Source organism: Pelodiscus sinensis, chromosome 11, assembly GCF_052426305.1.
Source record: "Pelodiscus sinensis isolate ZL-2025 chromosome 11, ASM5242630v1, whole genome shotgun sequence".
Classification (NCBI taxonomy): domain Eukaryota; kingdom Metazoa; phylum Chordata; order Testudines; family Trionychidae; genus Pelodiscus; species Pelodiscus sinensis.
The window spans coordinates 51,789,070-51,812,406 of record NC_143062.1 but is presented as its reverse complement, the minus strand read 5'-3'; the positions used below and the strand labels follow the sequence as shown (position 1 = coordinate 51,812,406).

At 46.1% G+C, this 23,337-nt stretch overlaps 1 protein-coding gene across 2 annotated transcripts in view; it reads left to right on the top strand.

Moving 5' to 3' along the window:
* The window catches only part of PRKAR2A (protein kinase cAMP-dependent type II regulatory subunit alpha), a 128,077-nt gene that overhangs the window by 64,146 nt on the left and 40,594 nt on the right, over window positions 1-23,337 (top strand). For both annotated transcript variants that reach the window (XM_075938415.2, XM_075938414.2), the window contains one exon: window positions 16,763-16,815. In XM_075938415.2, the coding sequence (XP_075794530.1) occupies window positions 16,763-16,815 (53 nt within the window). The remainder of the gene's footprint in view (window positions 1-16,762; window positions 16,816-23,337) is intronic.

Here is a 23,337-nt window from a genome sequence, read left to right as displayed (position 1 = left end):
GATGGAATGGAAAGGAAAAGCTTTCCATTCCAAAAGGAATGTTTTATCTACACACAGAGTAGCCGCAATGTTTAGTGAAGACCGTATCTATACTGAAAGGAGAGCGTCTCTTGTTAGGGCTGATAGTCCACCTCACTGAAAGATGGTAGTTGTGGTGATGGGAGAAGCCCTCTTGTTGACATGGCACTGTCTACACCAGAACTGTGGTTCAAAACACTGCCTTGCCCAGGGTGTTGATAAGGAGCAGGGATGATGGTGAGAGGAGTTGTGAAGAGAATTAAGAAGGGAAACTGAGTGCACTTCTGGCAGTGTTAAGTTTTAACGGATGGTCAGATGTTAGAGCCAAGGGTAAGATGCAGGACTCAGTGGAAGCGGGGGAAAGTCTAGGCATTTATATATGGCGTTTAAGGCAGAGCAGAGATAATATTTGGAGCCATGTGCAGAGATGAGAAAGACAGACACGTCTTTGACGAAAACAGTTCAATGGTTGGGAATCACTTCATAAAATGTAGACGTCAGAAACAGAGAATGAACAGTACTCGTGCACAAGCTGGGATTTTGAATGCTTCATGTTTAACAAATGTGAATAGCCAAATAACATGTTGTGTGAATAGAAAGGTCAATTTATAATGCTAAATTTCAAATTACTATAATAAAACTATGCGTTTAAAAAGGCATTTTGTTTATTTGTTGCTTTGCTTCTTCAAGATCAGAGAATAAATTGACTGAATGTCTTCTGCAGTCAGTCTCCTTGTTCAATAGTCATGATCTCATCTATCAACAACGGAGAGAAGATATTTAAAAAAATGAGAGATGATTGTGGAATCTCCATCCCTAGAGGTTTTTAAGTCTCGGCTTAATGAAGTCCTGGCTGGGATGATTTAGTTGGGATTGATCCTGCTTTGGCAGGGGGCTGAACTCGATGACCTCCTGAGGTGTCTTCCAGCCCTAGGATTGTATGCTTGTAAAAACTACAAAAATGGCTAGGAGATTCAAGGAAAGAGGAGCTCCCACAGAAATGTTAATATCTGAAACTACTTTAAATTAATTTATAAATAGTATTTTCAAATTGATGCCCCTTGTAAAATGTGAAATTTACAGTGGAAATTAGTGTTCAAATATGGGAAATCTTACTTTTCAATCATTGTTAACTTTTCTAATGTACCCAGAGACAAGAATTGAAATCATCCTTTTGGGTATATAAGGACATAGGACTGGAAGGGATCTCCTGAATGCTCCAGGTCAGTAGCCTGCTATCTCAGTGGCATCCCTGTCATATAAGCCCACTTCTATCCTTCACAAGGAAGTAACCCTGTCCAGAGGGGGATGCATTACTAAATATCCCTGACTAGAGTACTCTATAGTATAAACTTCCAAGATGCTCATTCTGTGTGTCAGCTGTAGCCTGTTGTCTGTAGAATCAGTGTGAAGTGATGGAAATGGCTGCAGGTCTGGTTGAAGGCTTTCTTTGCTCAGAGCAGTGTTTGCCAATTTTATTTGGCCATGGGACCCTTTTAAACTCGAAAGAATTTTCCGGAACCCCTAATAACAGTCTTGTATATGGAGCTGAAAAAGTAGACCACAAATAAGTAAGGATAATAATAAGCAAATGCTAAACAAGGTCATGAGATCAACATTTAGTTTAATTGCACATATTTAAAAACAAAAATCACATTTAATGTTAACGGTGGTATATAACAGGCGATCGCACCACTGACTGCGCACGCAGCACTGAGTAGTGACTTCATCGTCCCCTCTGTCTGGCTAAGCTGGCATTACACAGGGTCACTTATCGTGGTAAACACCAATGAAAATTATTTTCAATAAAATTAATGAATGCTTAAATATTAATTATTATTTTTTAAATAATGAAATGTTATTGTAATGGAATTTTCTCACGGGGCCCTTATTTTCACGTTGTGGAACCCCGGGGTTCTGTGGAACAACATTTGGGAAACACTGACTCAGAGTATCATCTGGTTGAATGTTCACTGGCTTTTGTGATCTGTTGCCATCCAATTTTTAATTTCTCAGCCATTGTGACTTTATGAATTACATTCATGCAGGGGCCTTGCATGCATTTATGCCATGCCACGAGTGGTAGATTACTGTGATATCAGAGGCAACTCAACCAGTCACCCTCTCTTACTCTACATGGGTTGTATGAGGGAGATGGTGCAGATGGTTGTTTACTTGGCCCAAATTCCACTGTTCCTCACAACCAAGCACACAAGAATTCCAAAAGACACAGTTGCATATGACAGTGCACACCACTCATTTACCATATGCCCAAATCTGCACAACTGCCCCAGCTCAACACAGTCCACACATAAATCAATATAACCACCCACACATGACCACCATATACTGTAACCCCAAATGCACGTAGCCCTTCACTGCAGCATGTACCCCTTATTCACCACCCTGACAAGTGGTGCCAAAGAATAACTCCTCTCCCCAGACACAGATCAGTATGACCAGCACACACGGCAACCCCAAAACACACACAGGCCCTCACTGCGCCACATATCACTTACTACCTACCTACACAAATAACATACATCCCTCAGCATAACCCTCCTCCCACTCACGAGAAATCTCCCAGCACATCACACTAGTCACTTGCTATCACTCATACTTACCATAAGGCCCTTCACTAGTACATTATATAACCACACATACCACGTCTGTGGTGGTGTGACAGCCACATTGCAAAATGTACAGCTGTGTGATAAATTCAGTTTATCATCCTTAGGATGCTACCAAATTCATGGACATGAAATCTGGTCATGCCTGTGAAATCTGGCTATTGTAGGACTGCCATTGTTCCATCCTTACTTCTGTGCATAGACACAGACTTCTGTTCTAGCCAAGGGCTGTTTGATGCACTCCAGGCTCTAACCCCACTTCACCCCTTCCCCCAACCCCCACCCTGCCTCTTGCCCCTCTCCCACTCAACCCTTCCCCTAAACCTGTGCCCCATCCCTCTTTTTTCTGCTCACTCCCCCAAGTGCAATGCATCCTTACTCCTTTCCCTTCCTCCCTCCCTCCCAGAGCCTCTGAATGCTGTGAAACAGCTGTCACTGCCTTCCCTTTACTTAGCTGTTTCTGGGTGGTGGGAGGTGTGGGAAGTGCCGGGGGAGTACATCAGCAGGGCTGCCAGTGAGCAAGAGGCCCTGGAGGGAGAGGTACAGATGGGAGAGCTTTGCTGCCAGTGGGTACTAAGTACCCACTAGTTTTCCTTCTGGATACTCCAGCCCCAGAGCACCCGATATTTCTGCGCTGCCTCCAGAGCTTGCTGGCCAGAGAGCAGTGGCGCCTGCTGAGATTTTGTGAACTCTCATATTTCGCTGTTTGCAGTTGTAATAGAGTGACTGCTGGTATGGGGACTCCTAGTGAGTGTTCACGGTCAAGCCATCTGTGAGAGATTTATTTTAGAACTGCAGAGTGTTACTAATGGTCTCTCTGTGACAATCATCATCCGATAGGCTTGTCATTTTTTTCTGGTCTTCATTGCAGAACTGACATCGTAACTGTGACAATAAACTGTCCTTGAAATGCTGGTCTGCGCACAGAAGCGAAGCGTGTGGGAGGGCAGATGAAAGTAGTGATGTATTGTGTAGGTGCGCTCGTGTAAGAAATCTGAGTCACTATTCATTACATCAATGGAAAGAAGCCCTTTTCTTCTTTGGAATACAGAGGTTTCTTTAAAAATTATTTTAATTATTAAATATCAAGAATTCACTTTTAGAAACTAGTAGTTGTGACTTCAGTTAGTTTGATAAATGTAGTGTAGTTACATTAGATTTCACCCTGAAGTTGTTGTATAATTCTGTGACCAGTGTTCTCTCAAAGGCACATGCCTGCATGGGCACACATCAAGAATTTGAGGCCCACCCACCTCCCCAGCAGAGCCATGCAGTGGCTGTTCAGCTGCTCTGGTGTGGGGCAGCAGGGCAGCCACCCGTGGCCCTGGCCCTGGCTCGAGCCCATCAGCACTGGTATCACACTCTTCGAGCTCTTGGTGCAGCACCCGATGTCACTCCCACTGCTCCTACACCTCCTCACGCATGACTATGGTTGCCTTTGTCACTCGTACCTGTGCTCGCTCTATCTTGCGGCATGGCTAACCCCTGCAGAGTGCACCTACTCAAGAGTGAGTTCAGAAGGCTCTCCTTAGTAGTTGAAAATAGTCTACCAGGCGTACCTACCTGGCAACATGGAAACACTTCTTGTGCTGGTGTCTGCAGTGCAACCTCCATCCTTTATCTACCTCTGTCCCTCAGGTGCTGGATTACATGGTATCCCTGAAGCAGCAAGGTTCGACGTTGTTGCTTTGTGGCCATGTCCGCCTTCCATTCCAGAGAAGCTGGTTGGTTGGTTTTTTGAAGGCCTGTGGGAGGGCACTTTCTCAAGGGTAAAAACAGGCTCCGCTCTCAAGTCTGCCACCTTGCCCCTATCTGGAACCTCATCCTTGTCCTGTCTGCCCTGATGGGCCCACCATTCGAGCCACTAGCCATGTACTCTTCTTTATTTGTTCTGGAAGGAGGTCTTCCTGGTGTCCATCACCTCCGTCCGCAGAGTCTCCAGACTCAAAGCCCTAACATCAGAACCCACATATATTATTTTTCATAAGAATAAACTACAGCTTCGCTTCACCCGACTTTCCTCCAAAAGGTGGATTCCAGTTTCCACACCAGGCAGAATATCTTTCTTTCTACCCTGAGCCTCATCAGAGCTCTAGGGAACCATGCTCGTGCACCCTTGACATGAGATGTGCACTGGCCTTATGCACTGAACAGGCCAAGCCCTTCCGTAAGACTTCACAGCTGTTCTTGGCAGTGGTGGATCGGATGAAGGGACAGGCGCTCTCGTTGCAGCACATTTAGTCTTGAATTACTGCATGCGTCCACTCTTGTGACCTGGTTAAGGTCCCTCCACTTCTGCTTACTGCGCACTCTACCCATGCGCAAGCCTTGTCAGCATTATTCCTGGCTCCTGCACCCATCCAGGAAATCTGCAGAGCCACAACGTGGTCATCTGTGCATACCTTCACCTTACAAGCTATCAAGCACCAGTCACAACAGGACTGGTACTGTAGCTCCAACCCTATCCTCCTGGATATTGGCTTGTGAGTCACCTAATTGGAGTATGTATGAATAAGCAAGAATGAAAAGTGGTTCCCTTTATAGCTATTGTTCTTCGAGGTTTATTCCATACTCATCCATCCTTCTCCTCTGTAGCCGACAAGAAGGAACAAAGGAAGGGCCAGGTCGGCAGGGTCAGCGGGTAGCAGCTAGTTGTGCACCTGGTGCACACACCTAATTGGAACAAATATGAGCAATACATACAACCCAGGAAATTACAGACCAGTCAGTTTAACTTCTGTGCCAGGGAAGATAATGGAGCAAGTAATTAAGGAATTCATCTGCAAATACCTGGAAGATAATAAAGCGATAGGGAGAAGCCAGCATGGATTTGTAAAGAACAAATCATGTCAAACAAATCGGATAGCTTTCTTTGATAGGATAATGAGTCTTGTTGATAAGGGAGAAATGGTGGATGTCGTATACCTAGACTATGGTAAGGCATTTGATACGGTTTCGCATGATATTCTTATCAATAAATTAGGCAAATACAACTTAGATGGGATTACTATAAGGTGAGTACATAACTGGCTGGATAACCATTCTCAGAGAGTAGTTATTAATGGTTCACAATCCTGCTGGAAGGGCATAACAAGTGGGGTTCCGCAGGGGTCTGGTTTGGGACCGGTTCTATTCAATATCTTCATCAACGATTTAGATATTGGCATAGAGAGTACTCTTATTAAGTTTGCAGATGATACCAAGCAGCTGGGTCTGCTCCTTCTGAGAATTAGAGCTGAGTCTGATGGATTGTGGGCTGAATTGTGAGCTTCCTCTGTAGCAGTACTGACAGCGAAGAAAAGCTAATTTTTCGCCCATATCGCATCCGCATAATGCCGCCCAGCAGAACTGTTTTGAGTGATGTGGGGCTTGTTACAGTCGGATACTCATGATGAAATGGAGGAGCTCTTGGCTCCCCACTGTGATTTGCGAAGTACTTTGCAGATAAGATCACTCGCATTCGGTCTGATTTGGACTCTGGCTGCTATGTAAGTGGGGCACAGAATGTGTTGAGCGCACTGCCCAGTTCTTTTTCTTTGGAACAGTTTCAGCTGTTGCATACTGAGGATGTGGACAAGGTGCCTGGAAGAGTGCGACCCATCATGTGCTCGCTCGACCCCTGGCCTTCGTGGATTATTAAATCTAGCTGGGAAGGGATGATTGGCTGGGTCCAGGGGATTGTTAATGCATCCTTTAGATCTGGTATGGTTCCTGCCGCCCTGAAAGAGGTAGTGATAAAACTGTTACTCAAGAAGCCTTCCCTGGACCCACATGATTTAAATAACTATCGCTCAGTTGCTAATATTCCGTTCTTGGGCAAGATACTCGAGCAGGTGGTGGCGTTGCAACTCCAAGCTTTTTTGGAAGAAACAGATTATTTAGATCCATTTAAGTCTGGCTTTAGGCCAGGTTTTGGAACTGAAACTATCCTGGTTGCCCTGATAGACGACCTACGCCAGGAGATAGACAGTGGGAGTGTATCCTTGTTGATTCTCTTGGACCTCTCAGCGGCTTTTGGTACCATCGACCATGGTGTCTTTCTGGAATGCTGTCAGCCGGTGGTCAGGGCAGTGCGTGCTGTGTGTGTGTTATACACCCGAGTCTTCAACTGCTAGGACCGGGGTACCTTTGCAGCAGGCAGCCGAAAGGCTGACGGGCGCCCCAAAGTTTTGCCCCGTGGAGGCGGCACAACCCAATGCTCAGCTCTTACTGACCAACTGTGATCCTTTTAATTGTGTCTGGTTCCATTACAGCAACAGGAGGAGTCAGGTTAAAGCTTAAACAGTTACTATTTTATTGTTACAAGGCAAACTTAGCTGTTAAATGTTACTGCTGTGTTACAGATAACACAGCCACTACAAAAAGGATGAGACAGAAATTACACTAAAAAGTCACTTACAGGTACCATGAAACCCTTTTGGTTCTCTGATCTCTTATTAAATGCATGCAAAATAGACAGGTATATTCTCACCCCTGCAATCCTTACTCCGGCGAAGCCAGGTTCCTCTCAATCCCAATGAGAAGCAGTCAGTATGAGACTAAGGTGTCCCTAAAGTCTCGGGGGTCCAAGACCGCCTGACCAGCAGGTATGTGGGTGGATCTCCAATTAGAGTGGGGCACAGGGCCCTACTTTATACCCCTGTGGTCACGTAGACGCTTCTCTTGTCATTAAAATGCCAATTAAGTTGGAACGTCTTTGTGACGCCCATTCCCACAGGGTGTCCGAAGCTTAATTTGTACCTGTGAGGTGGAGGTAACTAAATCATTAGGGCCAGACATCCTTTTTCTGATGGGGCGGCAGATTCCTCTTCTGGGACGGTGAATAGGCGTAATAATACTGGTACCAGTCATAGGTAGCCCAAGGCCCCAATCGTCTGCTGGCCCAATTGCTGCTATTATCTGGTTTCTGTCTAGCATCCAGGGCCATAGTTATTCCAGCACCTCTGGAGGCCCTGGAGCCTTTGAAGATAGAGTTTCGCTCTCAAGGATTCTCTCTCCCCAGGATGTCGGGGGGGGGGGGGGGGGGAGAAGGGTTTCTGTCTGGCTACAAATGCCTGGCGGAGTTGGGTATCGGAGGCACTGTTGTTCTACCCGTTATATGGAGCACATTATCCCAGTGCTCCGGCAGCTGCACTGACTACCGGTATGTTTCTGAGCACAATTTAAGGTTTTGGTTATGACCTATAAATCCCTAAGCGGGTTGGGTCCGGGGTATCTGAAAGGCCGTCTTCTTCCATATGAATCTGCCCGGGGATTGGAAAGGAGAAGACTGAGCGGGGACATGAGCGGTTTTCAGGTATCTAAAAGGGTGTCACGAGGAGGGAGAAAAATTGTTCTCCTTGGCCTCTGAGGATAGAACAAGAAGCAATGGGCTTAAATTGAAGCAAGAGAGGTTTAGGTTGGACATTAGGAAAAATGTCCTACCTGTCAGGGTGGTTAAACACTGGAATAAGTTGCCTGGGGAAGTTGTGGAATCTCCATCTATGGGGATATTTAAAAGCAGGTTAGATAGACATCTATCAGGGGTGATCTAGACCAGTGGTCTCCAACTTTTTTTACACCCAAGATCACTTTTTAAATGACAGACCAAGCCAAGATCTACCGCCCTGCCCCTTCCTTGAAGCCCCGCCCTCTCTATTCTCCTCCTCTCCATCACTTGCTATCCCCAATCCTTATACTGCTGCTTATTTTTTTATTTTTTATTCTCCTGTAGGAAGAGGTTTTTCCAACATTTGGCCTGTCTACATTGGACCAAATGTCAGAAAAAAACCCCTTCTTTTGGAAGCCACCTTATTCCTTGTGGAAAGAGGAATATAGGGGTGACCAAAAGAGCCTGTTTGCTCTTCCACTAAAAAAGCGGAAGAACAAACGCAACCCTGGATGCAGAAGAGTTTTTCTGGGATATCTCCAGAATCCTGAAAAACTCCTGCAGTCTAGCTGGACCCTTGCTGTGTTGAGACAGGGTGTAGGCTCTGGGGTGGGAATGAGGGATTTGGGTGTGGGAAGGGGTGAGAGGTGCAAGCTCTGGGAGGAAATCTGGATGCAGGAGGGGGTGGAGAAGGGGACACTAGCTCGGGGAGGGGGCTCCAGGCTGGGCAGTGTTGGGATACTAAGCAAGCCACAGGCTTGCGGATGTGAGGGTGCAGGAATTTGGGTTGGGATATGTGAGGGGCTGAGGGCATGAGGTTCCAGTGTTTGATAGGCTCAGATCTAGGGTCTGGGGAAGGGGGAGTGCAGGAGTGGTTGTGGCCAGATGGGGGTTTGGCCCCAATTGGGGGTTTGTTGGCCACTATGTTAAACACAAAAAGTTTCTGCATTGTCTTTCTTTATGAGAATGGCAGGGAACCTGCCTTGAGTCAGGTGTCACTGACCCATAGAAAAGCCATTTGGGAGCAGGGGACACAGTACTGGGGAGAGGTGCTAGTGGGTTCTGGAGCAGGGAACAGGGTGCCAGTGGGGGCAGGGGAGAGGGGGCAGGGTGCCAGGGCAGGTTTCTGCAGCAGGGGAGTAGGGGGACAGGTTTCTGTAGTAGGAGACAGGGTGCCAGAAGGAACTGGTTTCTGCAGGGGGAGCAGGGTGCTGGGGGACAAGTTTCTGCAGAGGGGAGCAGGGGGACAGGTTTCTGTAGTAGGAGACAGGGTGTCAGAAGGAACTGGTTTCTGCAGGGGGAGCAGGGTGCTGGGGGACAAGTTTCTGCAGGGGGGGCAGGTTTCTGTAGCGGAGTCGGGGGGGGGGGGCAAGGGAGAGGGAACGGGGGACCACGAGGGCGGGGGACAAGTTTGGGGCAGAGGAGAGGGAACAAGGTTGGGGGCAGGGAGTTCCCTACACCAGCCACAGAGGGAAGCCTCCAACCCGTGCTCCCTCCGGACTGACCGCAGGGCAGCCAGGCTGGAGCGAAGAAAAGCGGGGTGCCCGGCCAGCTGGCCATGGTGCTCTGCCATGGTGCCACCAAGCTCCACGTGGGCAGGCGCAGAGGGGAAGCCGCCCAATCAGCTGGAGCATGGTTCAGCCTCCTCTGGGCTGAACGCCACAGCCAGCAGGCCAGGCAGCTTCTCCTCTGCGCCAGCCCACGTGGAGCGTGGTGCACCCTGGCTGAGCGCCATGGCAAGCTGTCCGGGCAGCTGCTTCTCTTCCCTCCAGCCTGGCTGCCCTGCACTCAACCCAGGGAGGCTGCTCCTAGCTCCAGCTGTGAAAGCCACAGTCAGCTGGCTGGGGTGTTTCAGCCCTCCCGACCTCCCAGCTCCCACCATTCCTCGTAGCTACTCACCTGTGTTGTTGCTCAGTGAGTAGTTGCTCCTCAAATGAGGAAATCTAATGTAAATGTACTGCGCGGGTGCGCAGTTCAGAGAGGGCTCAAGAGGTACTCTCAGAGCCCCTGAGATCTACCGGTAGCTCACGATCTACTGGTTGGTGACCCCGGATCTAGACCATGCTTGGTCCTGCTGTGAGGGCAGGGGCCTGGACTCGATGACTTCTCGAGTTCCCTTCCAGTTCTGGTGTTCTAAGATTCTACATCTTGAAGAACAAGTTACTAAGGTGAGATACCATTTGCGGGTTTGGCTTGTCTTGGCAGAAAGGTGACCAGGATAAGGTGAGGTAGTGCACCAAGTTGCAATATTCAGAGCTGGGGGCTGGGTCCAGGCTCACAGACAGGAGCTGCTGCTGTAGTGAGTGTGAGGTGGGCAGGGCTAGGAGGGAAAGAGCAAAGGGATTTGGGGGTGGGGTGAGTTGAGCAGGTGACAGTAGGGAGCAGAGGCTGGGAAGATGTACTAGCGGTATGAAAAGCACATAATTTTGTGTCTGTGTTTGAATAAAAAGCATTCAGAAATAGTAGTTACATAATATTGTGTGTCCACAAAAGAGACAAGAAAAAATTGTTAGTAAGTCAACTTAGTATAAAGCTTGGGAACTGCTGACTTAGAAATGATAGGTAACAGAAAAGTGGAGATAATTTTCAACACTAAATGAACTACTTCTTTTTCTTTTGCATCTTCATTCAAAAGTCTTTTTATGCACTATTTCTAGAGTTGGTGGTTCTTTCATGTGATACAGGCCTTTGTCTTTGCAATTCATGTGTTACAGGTGCAAGGATTCCTGGCTACGTCTAGACTGGCATGATTTTCCGGAAATGCTTTTCACGGAAAAGCGTCCGTGGCCAATCTAGACGCTCTTTTCCGCAAAAAAGCCCCGATCGCCATTTTCGCAATTGGGGCTTTTTTGTGCAAAACAAATCTCAGCTGTCTACATTGGCCCTTTTGCGCAAAAGGGACCCAAACGGGAGCAGCATAGTATTTCTGCAAGAAGCACAGCACTGATTTCTTACAGTAGGAAGTCAGTGCTTTTGTGGAAATTCAAGCGGCCAGTGTAGACAGCTGGCAAGTTTTTCCGGAAAAGCGGCTGATTTTCCGGAAAAACTGGCCAGTCTAGACACAGCCCCTATGTTTGGGCATTGAGAGAGGATTTTTTGTTTCTAGGAAGGAAAATACTCGGACTGCTTTTTTTAATCAGCTAAATCATACCGGTTACAAAACTATGTGAAGAGGCAATGCTGACCTTGGAAGCACAGATTTACTGAGTAATTTCTTGGAATCCTAGAGTCTTGAGCAATGTACAAAAAAGGCCAAATGTAAAATTAAACATTTCCCCCTGCTGTTTATAACCAAGATAAAATATTACTTATTTTTGGTACTCGGTTGCTGGTTTAATCTGAATCAGTTATACATATCTTGTGGTTATGAAAGTGGATAAACACTGCAGATAATTAAAAGTAAGCCTTCTGCCTCATGCTGTAAAGTAGGGTATGCTGAAATAGCAGTAGCATCATATTTTCCGGTTGACCATTTTTATGGACATCTATGTCATCAGTGAGACTTTGTTAGATAGCTGTCCCACAGTGGAGTGTTTGGAATAGGATCAACAGAATGTTTTTCTTTCTGACTGACTGACTGACTTAATATATCAGGGCACATACAGCATATATAATACAAATTATTACCTGTAAGATACTCTTGTCTTTTTAAGATTTTGTTTAAACATCCAGTCAGAGATTTGAAGTAAAAATTAAGTAGCACATTTGAATTACTGTTCAAACATTGTGATAGTCAAAATCAAGGCATTACCCATGTCAGAATGTGAGCTGCTTTTTTACACAACTTCCATATAAAGTTACATTGTTTTTAATCAATTCTGTAGCAAGATGTAACTTTATGTTGTACAAAGTATTCTGCCAGTACTCTAGTATCCAGACCAGTTCAGGACCTAATGGGATGCCTATATTTACTGGTGTGAATACAGAACTAAGAGCTATAATCCTGCTTCAGTCACAAGATGTCTTTGGGGAAATTGCTTAACCTCTCTGTGCCTCAGCCTTCATCTGTAAAATGAAGGAACTTCTGTCAGTGTTCTGAGGTTTACTGATTATGTTGCAAAGTGCTTTGAAGCTGTAGTATTATGTAAATGCTAAGTAGTTGCTTTCATGTTAACCAAAATTAGTCTATAATACCAGATGGTCAGTGTGTATGACATAATGGATACCTCTCTATTGCTGCAAAGATATACACATTTTTATTCAAAAGGATAATTCCTTGCAAAAGGAATAAGTGAGTGGCTGGGTGGATTTATTCATTCTTTGGTAAGGAGTTAAAAATCAAGCCTTCCTATATTCAGTGTTGTAGCTGTGTCAGTCCCAGAGGGGAGGAATGTAAAATCCTGCATAATTGGTTAACCAGTTAAACTTGAAGTTTAACCGGTTAACCAATTAAGGGGAGGGGCTGGAGCAGTTCCTCCCTGTGGCTCCGCCGTGGGCAGAATGCCTGGAGTAGCTCTTGCCTGTGACGCACCCAGGCCACAGTGGACAGGGGCTACTCCCTGCCTGAGCAGCCTGTGTCTGCAGCAGGCTCAGTGGGGGTGAAACAGCCACCTGCCCATGGTGGGTTGGTAGCTGCTCTAGTCTCCACCTGTTAACCAGAACCAACTAAGCTTTCGCATCCCAAGCAGAGAGAAAACATGGGTGACAGATATTACCTCACCCACTCTATCTCTCCAACGAGCTAAGTTGCATGTACTCAGGTATTAATTAAAGTTGTGCTTGTAACTCTTCAGGTATCAAGAGAAGAATAACTCCTCAAAAGAACTAGTGTACATATTCATGCAACTAGTAACTATTTGTGTTAATTTTCAAATATATATGGAAATGTTTGTTGTCATAACAAGCGATACTGTAGTCCAGTTATACCAAGGGGGTGGGGGAATCATAGAATACTAGAACTGGAAGGGATCTCAAGAGGTCATCAAGTCCAGTCCCCTGCCCTCACGGCAGGACCAAGCACCGAGTAGATCAGGGGTTCCCAACCTTTTTCTGTACCCTCTTGGCTTTTAGTAAACCTTTCCGTATCCCCTATTCAATAGGAAAGGAAATAAATTCTAGACTCTAAAATCCACACCTTTTTTCACTAACATGACTACTTTTGGAATATTTCAATTAGGATAATCTAGTCATTTATCAGCTACTCCCCGTGCCCTCTTGACGAGCTTCTCATACCCCCTGGGGGTACGCGTACCCCAGGTTGGGAACCCCGGTCTAGATCATCCCTGACTGGTGTCTGTCTAACCTGCTCTTAACTGTCTCCAGAGACGGAGATTCCACAGCCCCGCTAGGCAATTTACTCCAGTGTTTCACCCCCCTGACAGGTAGGAAGTTTTTCCTAATGTCCAATCCAAACCTCCCTTGCTGCAGTTTAGCAGCAAGAATGGCATATTTGTCTCACTGCATAAAGAAGATTTCTAGCTCTGATCTTGCACAGATACTTAACCAATAGTTTTAGAGAAGTTATGGTGTGACAGGGTGAAATCACTGATGACCATTTGGGATTGTTCTATGGTGTGCTGCAAATGCCACTGTCACCTGCCGCCTTGCTCTCTTGGGCACCCCATCATCTTATTCTGCTGGGCAGGATCCTCTGGTCTTCCCCAGACAACGTACAATGTGGGCGTTATCCTCCCGTTCTCCCCCCCCCCCCCAAGAACAATGCAGACGCTGAACTATTTCAGCTTCCGGAGAATGCAGTTCTAGGGCACAGCATCCAGGAAACCAGCCCTCAAGAGGGATCAGAACAGCAAATAAATCAGCCTTTCTCTCAGTAAAAGTTTTTACACAGTGAAAGTTCATGAGGCAGTTTGCCCTCTTTATCAGTGAACAAGAGAGATGCACACTGATTGCTCCCCTCAGGTAACAATTATTTACAGTGGGCCTAATAGTAAACAAAAGTGTTTTATTAAGTAGAGACAATAGGATTTAAGTGGTTGCAAGTGAAAACAGACAAAGTTAAGTTACTACATTAGAATGAAAACACATAGCTAGTTCTAATGAACTAAACAACAAGCAGATTCTTACCCTAAAGAGCTGTTCTTATTTCAGGCATAATCTTCAGGTCAGTCTCTCTTTTTACCCTGACCTGGAACTCCAGCCCTTTGTATCCTTGCAGGGTTTCCATTAGGGATGTAAAATACCTTTCAGTCAGTAAACGGGATCCCGCAGGCTCATCTAAACAATACAGGAAATCTGTTTGCCAGTGAGCAGGGTTTTCCTTACTGAGGAGCAGAACACTGAGCTCCACCACACAAATGGGAATGAAACATACAGCTATAGAAAACTGTTCCAGACCTTGTAAGAGCTCTTCCGTGTCACTGTCTTTCAGCAACACTGTTTGATTTTCTTTGATATTCCCAAAATGGCAAATGTCAGTCATTGGAGCAGCTGGTGAGGGGGGAAGCCAAGGGGAGTCACCAGCCACGTGACCCTCCTCAGCCTAGGGTAGAACCGGAACAACCCCCTCTGCCCTGGCCTTACCTCTCCTTGCCCCTCTTCTGTCCTTTCCCTTCCTCTTCCCCATGCTGCCCCACATCTTCCCCCAACTGATACGGCCTGGGGGACTAGCGGGGCTCTGACCCTGCCACTCTTACCACCAGTGGCAGGGGAAGCAGAGCAACGCAGCCCCAGCTTGCTATGCTCCTCTGGCCGTGTTGCTCCACTTCCTGCCAGTGGGCACAGGAGCAGTCCTGCTGCTTCCCGCAATGGCAGGCCAAGATGTCAGAATGATCTGGGATCACGTTCCTCCACTTTCCCTGTCAGTGAGTGCGGGTGAGCCAACTCCTGCTGCTGGTGCCAAGGCCTCCCCCCCCCCCCCACCTGCTAGTCCTTCTGGACACTCAGGGACTCTGGTCCTGTCAGCTCCTAGCTGGAGGCATGTTTCCCCTTGTGCCCCTTCCTACACATCAACCCTGCCCATCACTGATCTAAAAAGAGCTGAAAAAGGAAAGTGTCAACTTGCTAGAGCTGCAGTCTTCTCTTAGTCAAATGACATTGGGTTAATATTGAAATGTGAGTTTTTATGTGTGACTGAACAGTTATGAAAGAAACATGAAATTAACTAGAAATGATAATGGACACAGAGCAACTATAAAAGAAATCCATAAAGTTTTTGGAGAATATTGGGGACAGTCTCCTGGTGCAAGTGCTGGAGGAATCAACTAGGGGTTATGTTCCTCTTGATGACCTGTTGCTCACAAACAGGGATGATTTGGTAGGGGAAATAGAAGTAGGTGGCAACTTGGGCAGCAGTGACCATGAAGTGGTTGAGTTCACGATCCTGAGAGAAGGAAGATGGATGAGCATCAAGATATGGACACTGCACTTTAGAAAAGCAGATTTTGACACTGTCAGGGAACTGATGAGCAGAATCCTCTGGGAGGCTAATATGAAGGAGAAGGGAGTCTAGGAGAGCTGGCTGTATTTTTAAAGAAGCCGTATTGACACAGGTACAAATCGTCCAGTGAGCAGGAAAAATAGCAAATATGGGAGGCAATCAGCTTGGCTTAACAAAAAATATCTTCAGTGAATGACGTGTGCATCTCTAGGCACTCCTGCCTCTTTGGCACGTGGCAAACTGGAACTTTTTCCCTAACTGGAAAATTGCAATAGATGTTGAAATGCCGATAGTGATCCGTGGCGACCCAGCCTACCCAGTGGCTCATGAAGCCCTACATGAGCAGCCTGGACCGCAGCAAGGAGCAGCTCAACTACAGAAGTGCAGAATGTGCTTTTGGGTGTTTAAAGGGAAGGTTCCGCAGTTTGCGAATGAGGTTAGACCTCATCAAAAGCCACCTTCCTGTTGTGATGGCATCCTGCTGTGTGCTCCATAATATTTGTGAGATTAAGGGGGAAATGTATCTGTCTGGGGGAATGCCACGACGCAGCGTCTAGTGAGGGATTTTGAGCTGCCAGACGCCAGGCCATAAGGAGAGCACAGTGAGGGGCAATGCTAATCGGAGATTATTTGAAAGACAGTTTTATGAATGGCCAGATTTGAGTGTCATGCATGTTGTTCTCAGTGAGGTGCCACAGTATTCAGTGTGCTTCCCTGTGACTCCCCACCCCTTCAGTAAAGAGACTGTTATTCACAAATGATGCATTTTTATGAAGGGAAGACAGAGCAAACACACAAAAGGAGGTCAGCGTGGCTGCTTCTGGGGGTTGTGCTCACAATTGGGAAGAGGACAGCCTTTTGGTTCGTGAGACATCCCTGGGGTTGAATGTGAGGCTGTCCTTGACACTCTCCCCCCGCTCCCCCGACGCATTCTAGGGCTTCTGGGGGAAGAGGTTATGATGAGGTGAGGAGGGCCCACCCAGAGTCCTGGCTTAGGGCAAGTTTTGTGAATGGATCTGTGTTCATGATTAAGATAAATTTGGTGTAAGACATTGCCGAACTGAAATATGTATGTGTGCATTAGAGTACTATATTATTTGAAAGGTAAGCTTGCTGTTTAGAGGTGGAGTTTTGAAAGTTTTAGTTTGGCTAATGTGGAGGAAGCTCACTCAGTCTTTTACATGCCCTTCACTTGGGTGTCTGCATGCTCCCAAAATGTATCCATTCTGATAACAAAGTAGGATTTCATACTGTGACATTGTGGCACTATTCACGCACAAATCACTTTGGAAACAAAAGTGAAATATAGAAGGACAAATGTAGGGGGAAGGAATTGAAATGTTGTCTGTCTTATGCTCCTGTGAAATAGAGCTTTTATGTAACCTTTGTTTTCTTCTTCTCCCTGTTAAGTTTGTGCTGAAGCCTTCAACCCAGATGAGGAAGAGGAAGATACAGAACCAAGGGTAAGAGTGGGCAAATCACACCTGGCACAGTCTTTTGCAGAGGTTACATATATATGGAAGCATCTCATCCCCTTGTTAATTCTGCAATGTGAAATGATTACTGACAGCAGATTTCTGACATGTTGAGCGTCTTTGTTCTGTGTGTTCCTTTGTGCAGAATGGGCTTGGATGGACAAATCTGTTGTCCAAAAGCATTTTAAAATTGTACCTAGAGGCCTACTATTTATGTGAACTCAAATCTTTTCCATCCTTAATTATCTGCTTACGTAGGACTTGTTCATACAAGTCTTGGAGCAGTAATGCTAGTGTGAAGAATTAGTTAAGCTTTAGCACAGCTCTCTGGATGCCTCGATTAAAAGACCTCATATGGTTTTTAGGGATATTAAATATTGAATAATTTAATAATCGTGTAATCGCACAATTATCCAATAGTCCTTGGGGGCCAGTGCACTCCTGGCCCCACTCCCGGGAAGCCCCCTGCCACACCATGCTGCTGCCTCTCATACGGAGGCAGCAGCAGTCCCTGTTCATGGAGGGCCCGAGCTCCATGGAGACAGAGGCTGCTCCACCATCCCCATGGAGCAGCCTCTCCTGGCCCCTCTCCCTCCGCGCTGCTGTTTTCAATAAAGGCAGCAGCGTGGGGCAGAGGGCAGGCAGTTCTACGGAGCCAGTGCTCGTGGGGAGCCAGCTTTTAGGCTGAAGGGAGCCTGTAGTCACCAGTTGTTGAATCTTTGTAAATCAGTCATTTATAGGGATATTACCGTTCCTGGTTGATGGGGTCATATTTCCTTTGACTTCTGGAATGCACCTCACTTACCTTGTTAGACTCAAGGACATGGCATATTTTTCCTATTGTGAACATTTAAAGGCAATTTAGTTTATTATGAAGGAAAAGATGCTTTTTAAAATCTTTTAGTACAAACCACTGAAAACCAGATGATGGGGATCTCTGGAAACTGCAAATATGTTTTTGAAAAGTGGATTCATTTATTGCGTTAGAGGCTTTTTGACTTAAAGAATTTTTTTTACATCCAACATTTATGTTCTTCTGTTTTTAATGGCTAAATACTTAATTGTATAACTTTCTTTCAGAATCCTGGCTATCTTTATGGTTAATTTGAAGCAATTCATCCTTTTATATGCTTAGTATCCTATTTTAACCCCTAGTGAATTTACTTGGATTTTGTTTTCATTACAATAAGGAATTATTTTAGTGAAAAAAATTGGCATTAGTTCTCTTTATGTGGAAAGATGCCATCTGAAGGAAACACATCTGTCTTCATTTTTGTAGTGATGGCCAATGAAATTCTGGTATCAAGTATTTTAGATAATGTACCATGGTTATGGCCACTCAAATATATAAGACTTTTGTACTGTCCAGAAATTTCTTTAATAATCCTCACAAAGGTATCTAGGTACTATGCCATATACTTCGGATCTTGTCAAGATCTTGGGTGCAGGGACTCTGGGGTCAGTGGCTGGCACTGAGGGTAGTGAGGGGTGGGGGGGGCTCTAGGGGTTAGGACTGGCACTGGGGGGCTCTGGGTGCTGAGGCTTTTTATACCACAGACCCGCAAACCCATTCACAAACTTTTGGTGGACTGGTAACATTATATTTACATATTTGAATATTCACGATTTGCGTAATGAATATGCAAACAACACATTACTGGCCCACCAAAAGTTTGTGAATGGGTTTTCCAGTCTGCAGTATGAACAAGGTTGAGAACCATGGATTTGAAGGGCATGGAGCGCTAGCTGCCGGATCACCAGGCCTGGGGCAGCTGCCCTTGTGCTCCCTCTTACCGGTGGGCCTGAGCACTTCAAATACTGCAGTGGAATTTGTGGCTTAATGAAAATAAAATTTCCAATTAACTTATTGTCAGTATAGACACCTACTCTCTGCACCAAAATCTGAACCTCCTAACGTTGTGACCATTGGAGCTGCACGTTATTTTCGCTTGTGGAATCATCACTTGTGTGGCTCCATAAGTTGCTGTTGCTGGGATACCCCATCTTCCTCTTCCCTCCTGTTCAGTGTTTTCTCTACAAACATAGTTTAGTCTACTTCTATCACTTGATTTTTAATTTTATTAATATTAGATTTAGAATAAAATTAAACAAATAGTGTTGTTAGTAGGCTGTGTGGTTCTGTTGGGACAAGCTGTTGTCATCTGCGGACTCGGATCTCCACTTTTTAGAAGCCCATAGAATCATAGGACACTAGAACTGGAAGGGAGTTCGAGGGATCAAGTCCAGACCCATGCCCTCACGGCAGGATCATTCATCTCTTAAGACTGAATGGATGACTCATTTTCACTGGTGCAAGGGAAAGATTTTAGTTCCTAACCTCCCATGCCTAGTGTCTGAAAATGCTTAGGAAAGGTCATTCATCAGGGAGAAGCTCTTTCTACACTAGCTTCACTGTGACAGTCCAGCCCCCATACTTCATGAAATTGGCTTATGAATATAAATATGCAGAACTTGAAGATGCTTTGGCTAAAATTCCTCATGTAAGCTATCGATGTTAATGTGACAGTCTGCTGGATCTGTATGTCTTGGGTGCATGTATCATTCTTATATGAAAAGTCAGAAATATGAGTGATGAAATGGTTTAAAATGTGCAAATGTAAGCCCTCGATGGTGCTCCTCGGAACCCTTAATGACTAGGTGATCAGCTAGGGATGTGAAAGACTAGTCAGCTATCCAATGAGCACATGCTTATCGGAGAGTCAGCAAGCTTGTCGACTAGTCACTTCCTTCCCCCCCCCTTTTGCTGCCTCTATCAGAAAGAGGTAACAAGGGAGGGGGAAGCAGGGGGTACTTCAAAGCGGCAGTGCCGCGTGGAGCCAGACCCCGGGCTCTGCGTGGTGCTGCTACTTTGAACCGTCGTTGCGGGAGCCTGCCATGAGGCTCCTTCTTGTGTTTCAAAGCAGCAGTGCTGCATGGAGCCCCCACCAGCAGGGGAGTCCCCAGCTGACCCTGGGCTCCATGTGGTGCTTTCACCTTTAAAGTGTAGCAACAGCCGCTTCAGAGGCGGAGGCGCCCTATCGACTAGTCGCATTTTGCATCGACGATTCAGTTAGTTACCTGCAATTTAACATCCCTATGATCAACTTAACGACTTGAGAACTGCCTTGTTTGTCCTTTAAGTCTAAGCAGTGGCTGGTCTTAGGCAGATGTGTGACCATGCCACCTGGTAGTGGAGTTTGACCAGGTAACTTTCCATAGAAGGTGGGGATAGAGTACAAAACATTAACACCCAAGGAGCATCTGTATAAACAATGGGAAGCTATCTGTCCTTTTGTCTTTGACCGGCCTGAGGCAGGGCCTAGCACACTAAGGTACAAAGGGAACCACCGGAGACTAGGGTTGCCAGGTGTCTGGTTTTCTACCGGACAGTCCAGTTTTTGGGCCCTCTGTCCAGTAAAAAAATGTGCAATGTTCGGTATTTCCTGGTTTTCTGGCTGGGTGCTGGACGGAAGCCTGGTGGGGGCGGGTGGAGTGACTCGGAGGTGGGGCGTGATCGGTGCTGGGAGCCCTGGTTGCGAGTGAAGAGGAGGAGGGGCAGCCCGGTCCACGCTCCTGCGCACTGGTCAAGCTCACGGTGGAGCTGCAGCCGGACTCACTCACGCGGGACAGGAGCACCCTAGGATCTGCACAGCTCGGGTCAGTCCTGCTCCCCGCCTGCTGATTTGCTCCCCTGCCCCTCCGCCAGATCTGTGTCCCACTGGCCGGTTCCTACTCCGGATCTTCCCCAGCCAGTCCTCCCCACCCCCAGCTGCTTCCAGCTGTGTCCCGCTGGCTGGTTCCCGCTCCAGATCTTCCGTGGCCAGTCCAGCTGCACCCCCCACCAGCCCTGCTTCCGGCGGCCAGTTCTCCCCTTCTCCTGAGCTCCCCCCGGCTAGTTCTGCCCCTGCCAGCTGCTCCATCCCAATACCCCATGGCCAGCCCCATTCCGCCTGACCCTTCTCCTCCCCCCCAACCGACCAGCCCTGCTTCCCGTTGGCTCCCCCATTTCCCCCAGCCAGACCCATTGCCCCCCCATTAGCTCTGTATCATGGCCACCCCCTTCCGAGCCAACACTGCTCCCCTCCTGGCTGGTGTCCCCCCCCCCCCCCCATGAAGCATGTCCTTTTTTTTTTAAAGACTACCTGGTAACCCTAGCAGTGATCCTATCCCTGTGATTACCACAGAGATTTAAACTGAGAAGCAACTTGCCTCCCCCCTCGAGGCCCCCTTCTCCCCTCCTTGGCTCCCAACACCCCCAAGCCCCCAGACCCTATGCTTACCTGGTTCTGCAAGGCTGCTGGCACAAAATGGTCTTGGAGGTTTTCTTTTTTTTTTCTCAACAACTTTGCCTCCCCCTTTTTTTTTCCTTCAACAGAATTTTTTCTCTGTGGTTTTTTTTAGGGGGGGGGTTGGTATTTTTTGCTTCAACCATCTGGCAACCCTACTGGAACTAGCTGTGCCTTTTCTTTTCCTTTTTCCTTTTTCCCTTTCCCTTTCCCTTTCCCTTTCCCTTTTCTGTAATTTATTTGTACTGTTCATTTTCACTTGCAACCACTTGAATCCTACGGTTTGTACTTAACAAAGTCACCTTTATTTATCAACCCTGTGTAAATAATTATCTGGGGGGAGAAATCAGTGTGCATATTCTCTTTCACTGATAAAGAAGGTGAACATCCTCATGAGCTTTGTGTGAAACGTTTACTCAGAGAAAGACCGATTTATTTTGGGGTTTGATCCCTTCTGGGGGCAGGATTCTGGAGTGCAGTGCCTCAGAATTGCATTCTTCCAGAGCTGAAGTGGTTCAGTGTCTTCATTGCTCTTCATTTACCCCAACTCTGTGCCTTGTCTGGGAGGGACCAGAGAATCTGGCCCTGCAAAACCCTGTTCTGGGAAGCCCCAGAAAAGGGCCAGTGGCATAATCAGCACACCAGGAAACAGCCCCAAGGGATCATCTGTGACTGAACCACATCACATTCATCTCTCCTAGTCTCATAAAGGTCTTGGGTCTCTTCCAATTCTTGCTCATAAGAGGCACAGAGGTCTGAGTTAGATGTGTTCTCAGCAGTTGAATTGGTGTCTGGTCCCTCTTTCCCTGCGAAGTTCTGATTTAGGAAGAAAGAGAAAACAGCAATTTAAAAGAAGAGGGGTCAGACTTTGTTTTTTACTTGAAATGGTTTGTTTCCTTTCTTCCAAGTTCTTGTTTCTTTTCTCTTCCATCTTCCCTTCCTGGTCTAGTCTGCTGGGCAGGCTTTGTGTTTCAGTTGCCTGAAGATGACTAAACAATTCAGAAGTGAGAGAGCTTGGGAAAGAATTCCAGAATTTAAAATTAAAATTCATTTATTTTAAATAACTACTTTTAAGACCTATACGGACAAATGCAAAGTGCTCCACTTAGGAAGGAACAATCCATTTCACACATATAGAGTGGGAAGTGACTGTCTAGGAAGGAACTGCAGAAAGGGATCTAGGGGTCATAGTGGACCACAAGTGAAATAGGAGTCAACAGTGTGATGCTGTTGCAAAAAAAGCAAACATAATTCTGGGCTGCATTAACAGGAGTGTTGTGAGCAAGACATGAGAAGTCATTCTTCTGCTCTACTCTGATCTGATCTGTACTGATCAGGCCTCAATTGGAGTATTGTGTCCAGCTCCGGGCACCACGTTTCAAGAGAGATGTGGGGAAATTGGAGACGGTCCAGAAAAGAGCAGCAGAAATGAATAAATATCTAGAGAACATGAGCTGTGAGGGAAGACTGAAAGAACTGGGCTCTTTTAGTTTAGAAAAGAGAAGACTGAGAGGGGACATGATAGTGGTTTTCAAGTGTCTGAAAAGGTGTTACAAGAAGGCGAGAGAAAAAATTTTCTCCTTGGCCTCTGATAGGATAGGACAAGAAGCAGTGGACTTAACTTGCAGCAAGGGAGGTTTAGGTTGAACATGAGGAAAAACTTCCTACCTGTCAGGATGGTTAAAACTGGAATAAATTACCTTGGGTGGTTGTGGAATCTCCATCACTGGAGATATTTAAGAACAGGTTGGATAGACCTCTATCACGGGTGATCTAGATTGTGCTTGGTCCTGCTGTGAGGGCAGGGGACTGGACTTGATGACTTCTCTAGGTCCCTTCCTGGTCTAGTATTCTATGATTCTATGAAATATCTCTCATAGTCTAGTTATAACAGAGCCACTAGTATTTAATATAAAGGGCAAATATTAAAGCAATAAAATAGTTTCTTTGGCTAACTCAGTTTAATTTTTTTTAAATGTTCTAAATGTTTTGGAGGTTCTTTAAAAATATGCTTAATCAGAATATGGAATTTTTGAAAGTATGAGTTCCTGTACAATTATTGCCACTGTATATTGTTTTTCTTTCACCTTTTTCATATTTTTATTGTATATATTATTTCACTTTTCATTCTTTTGAGTTTGCAGTTGCATCAAGGCTCTTAATGTTGTGATTCACTTTGTGAAGTTAAATGTGCTTCAGACAGTGAACAGATTTCTTTACTGCC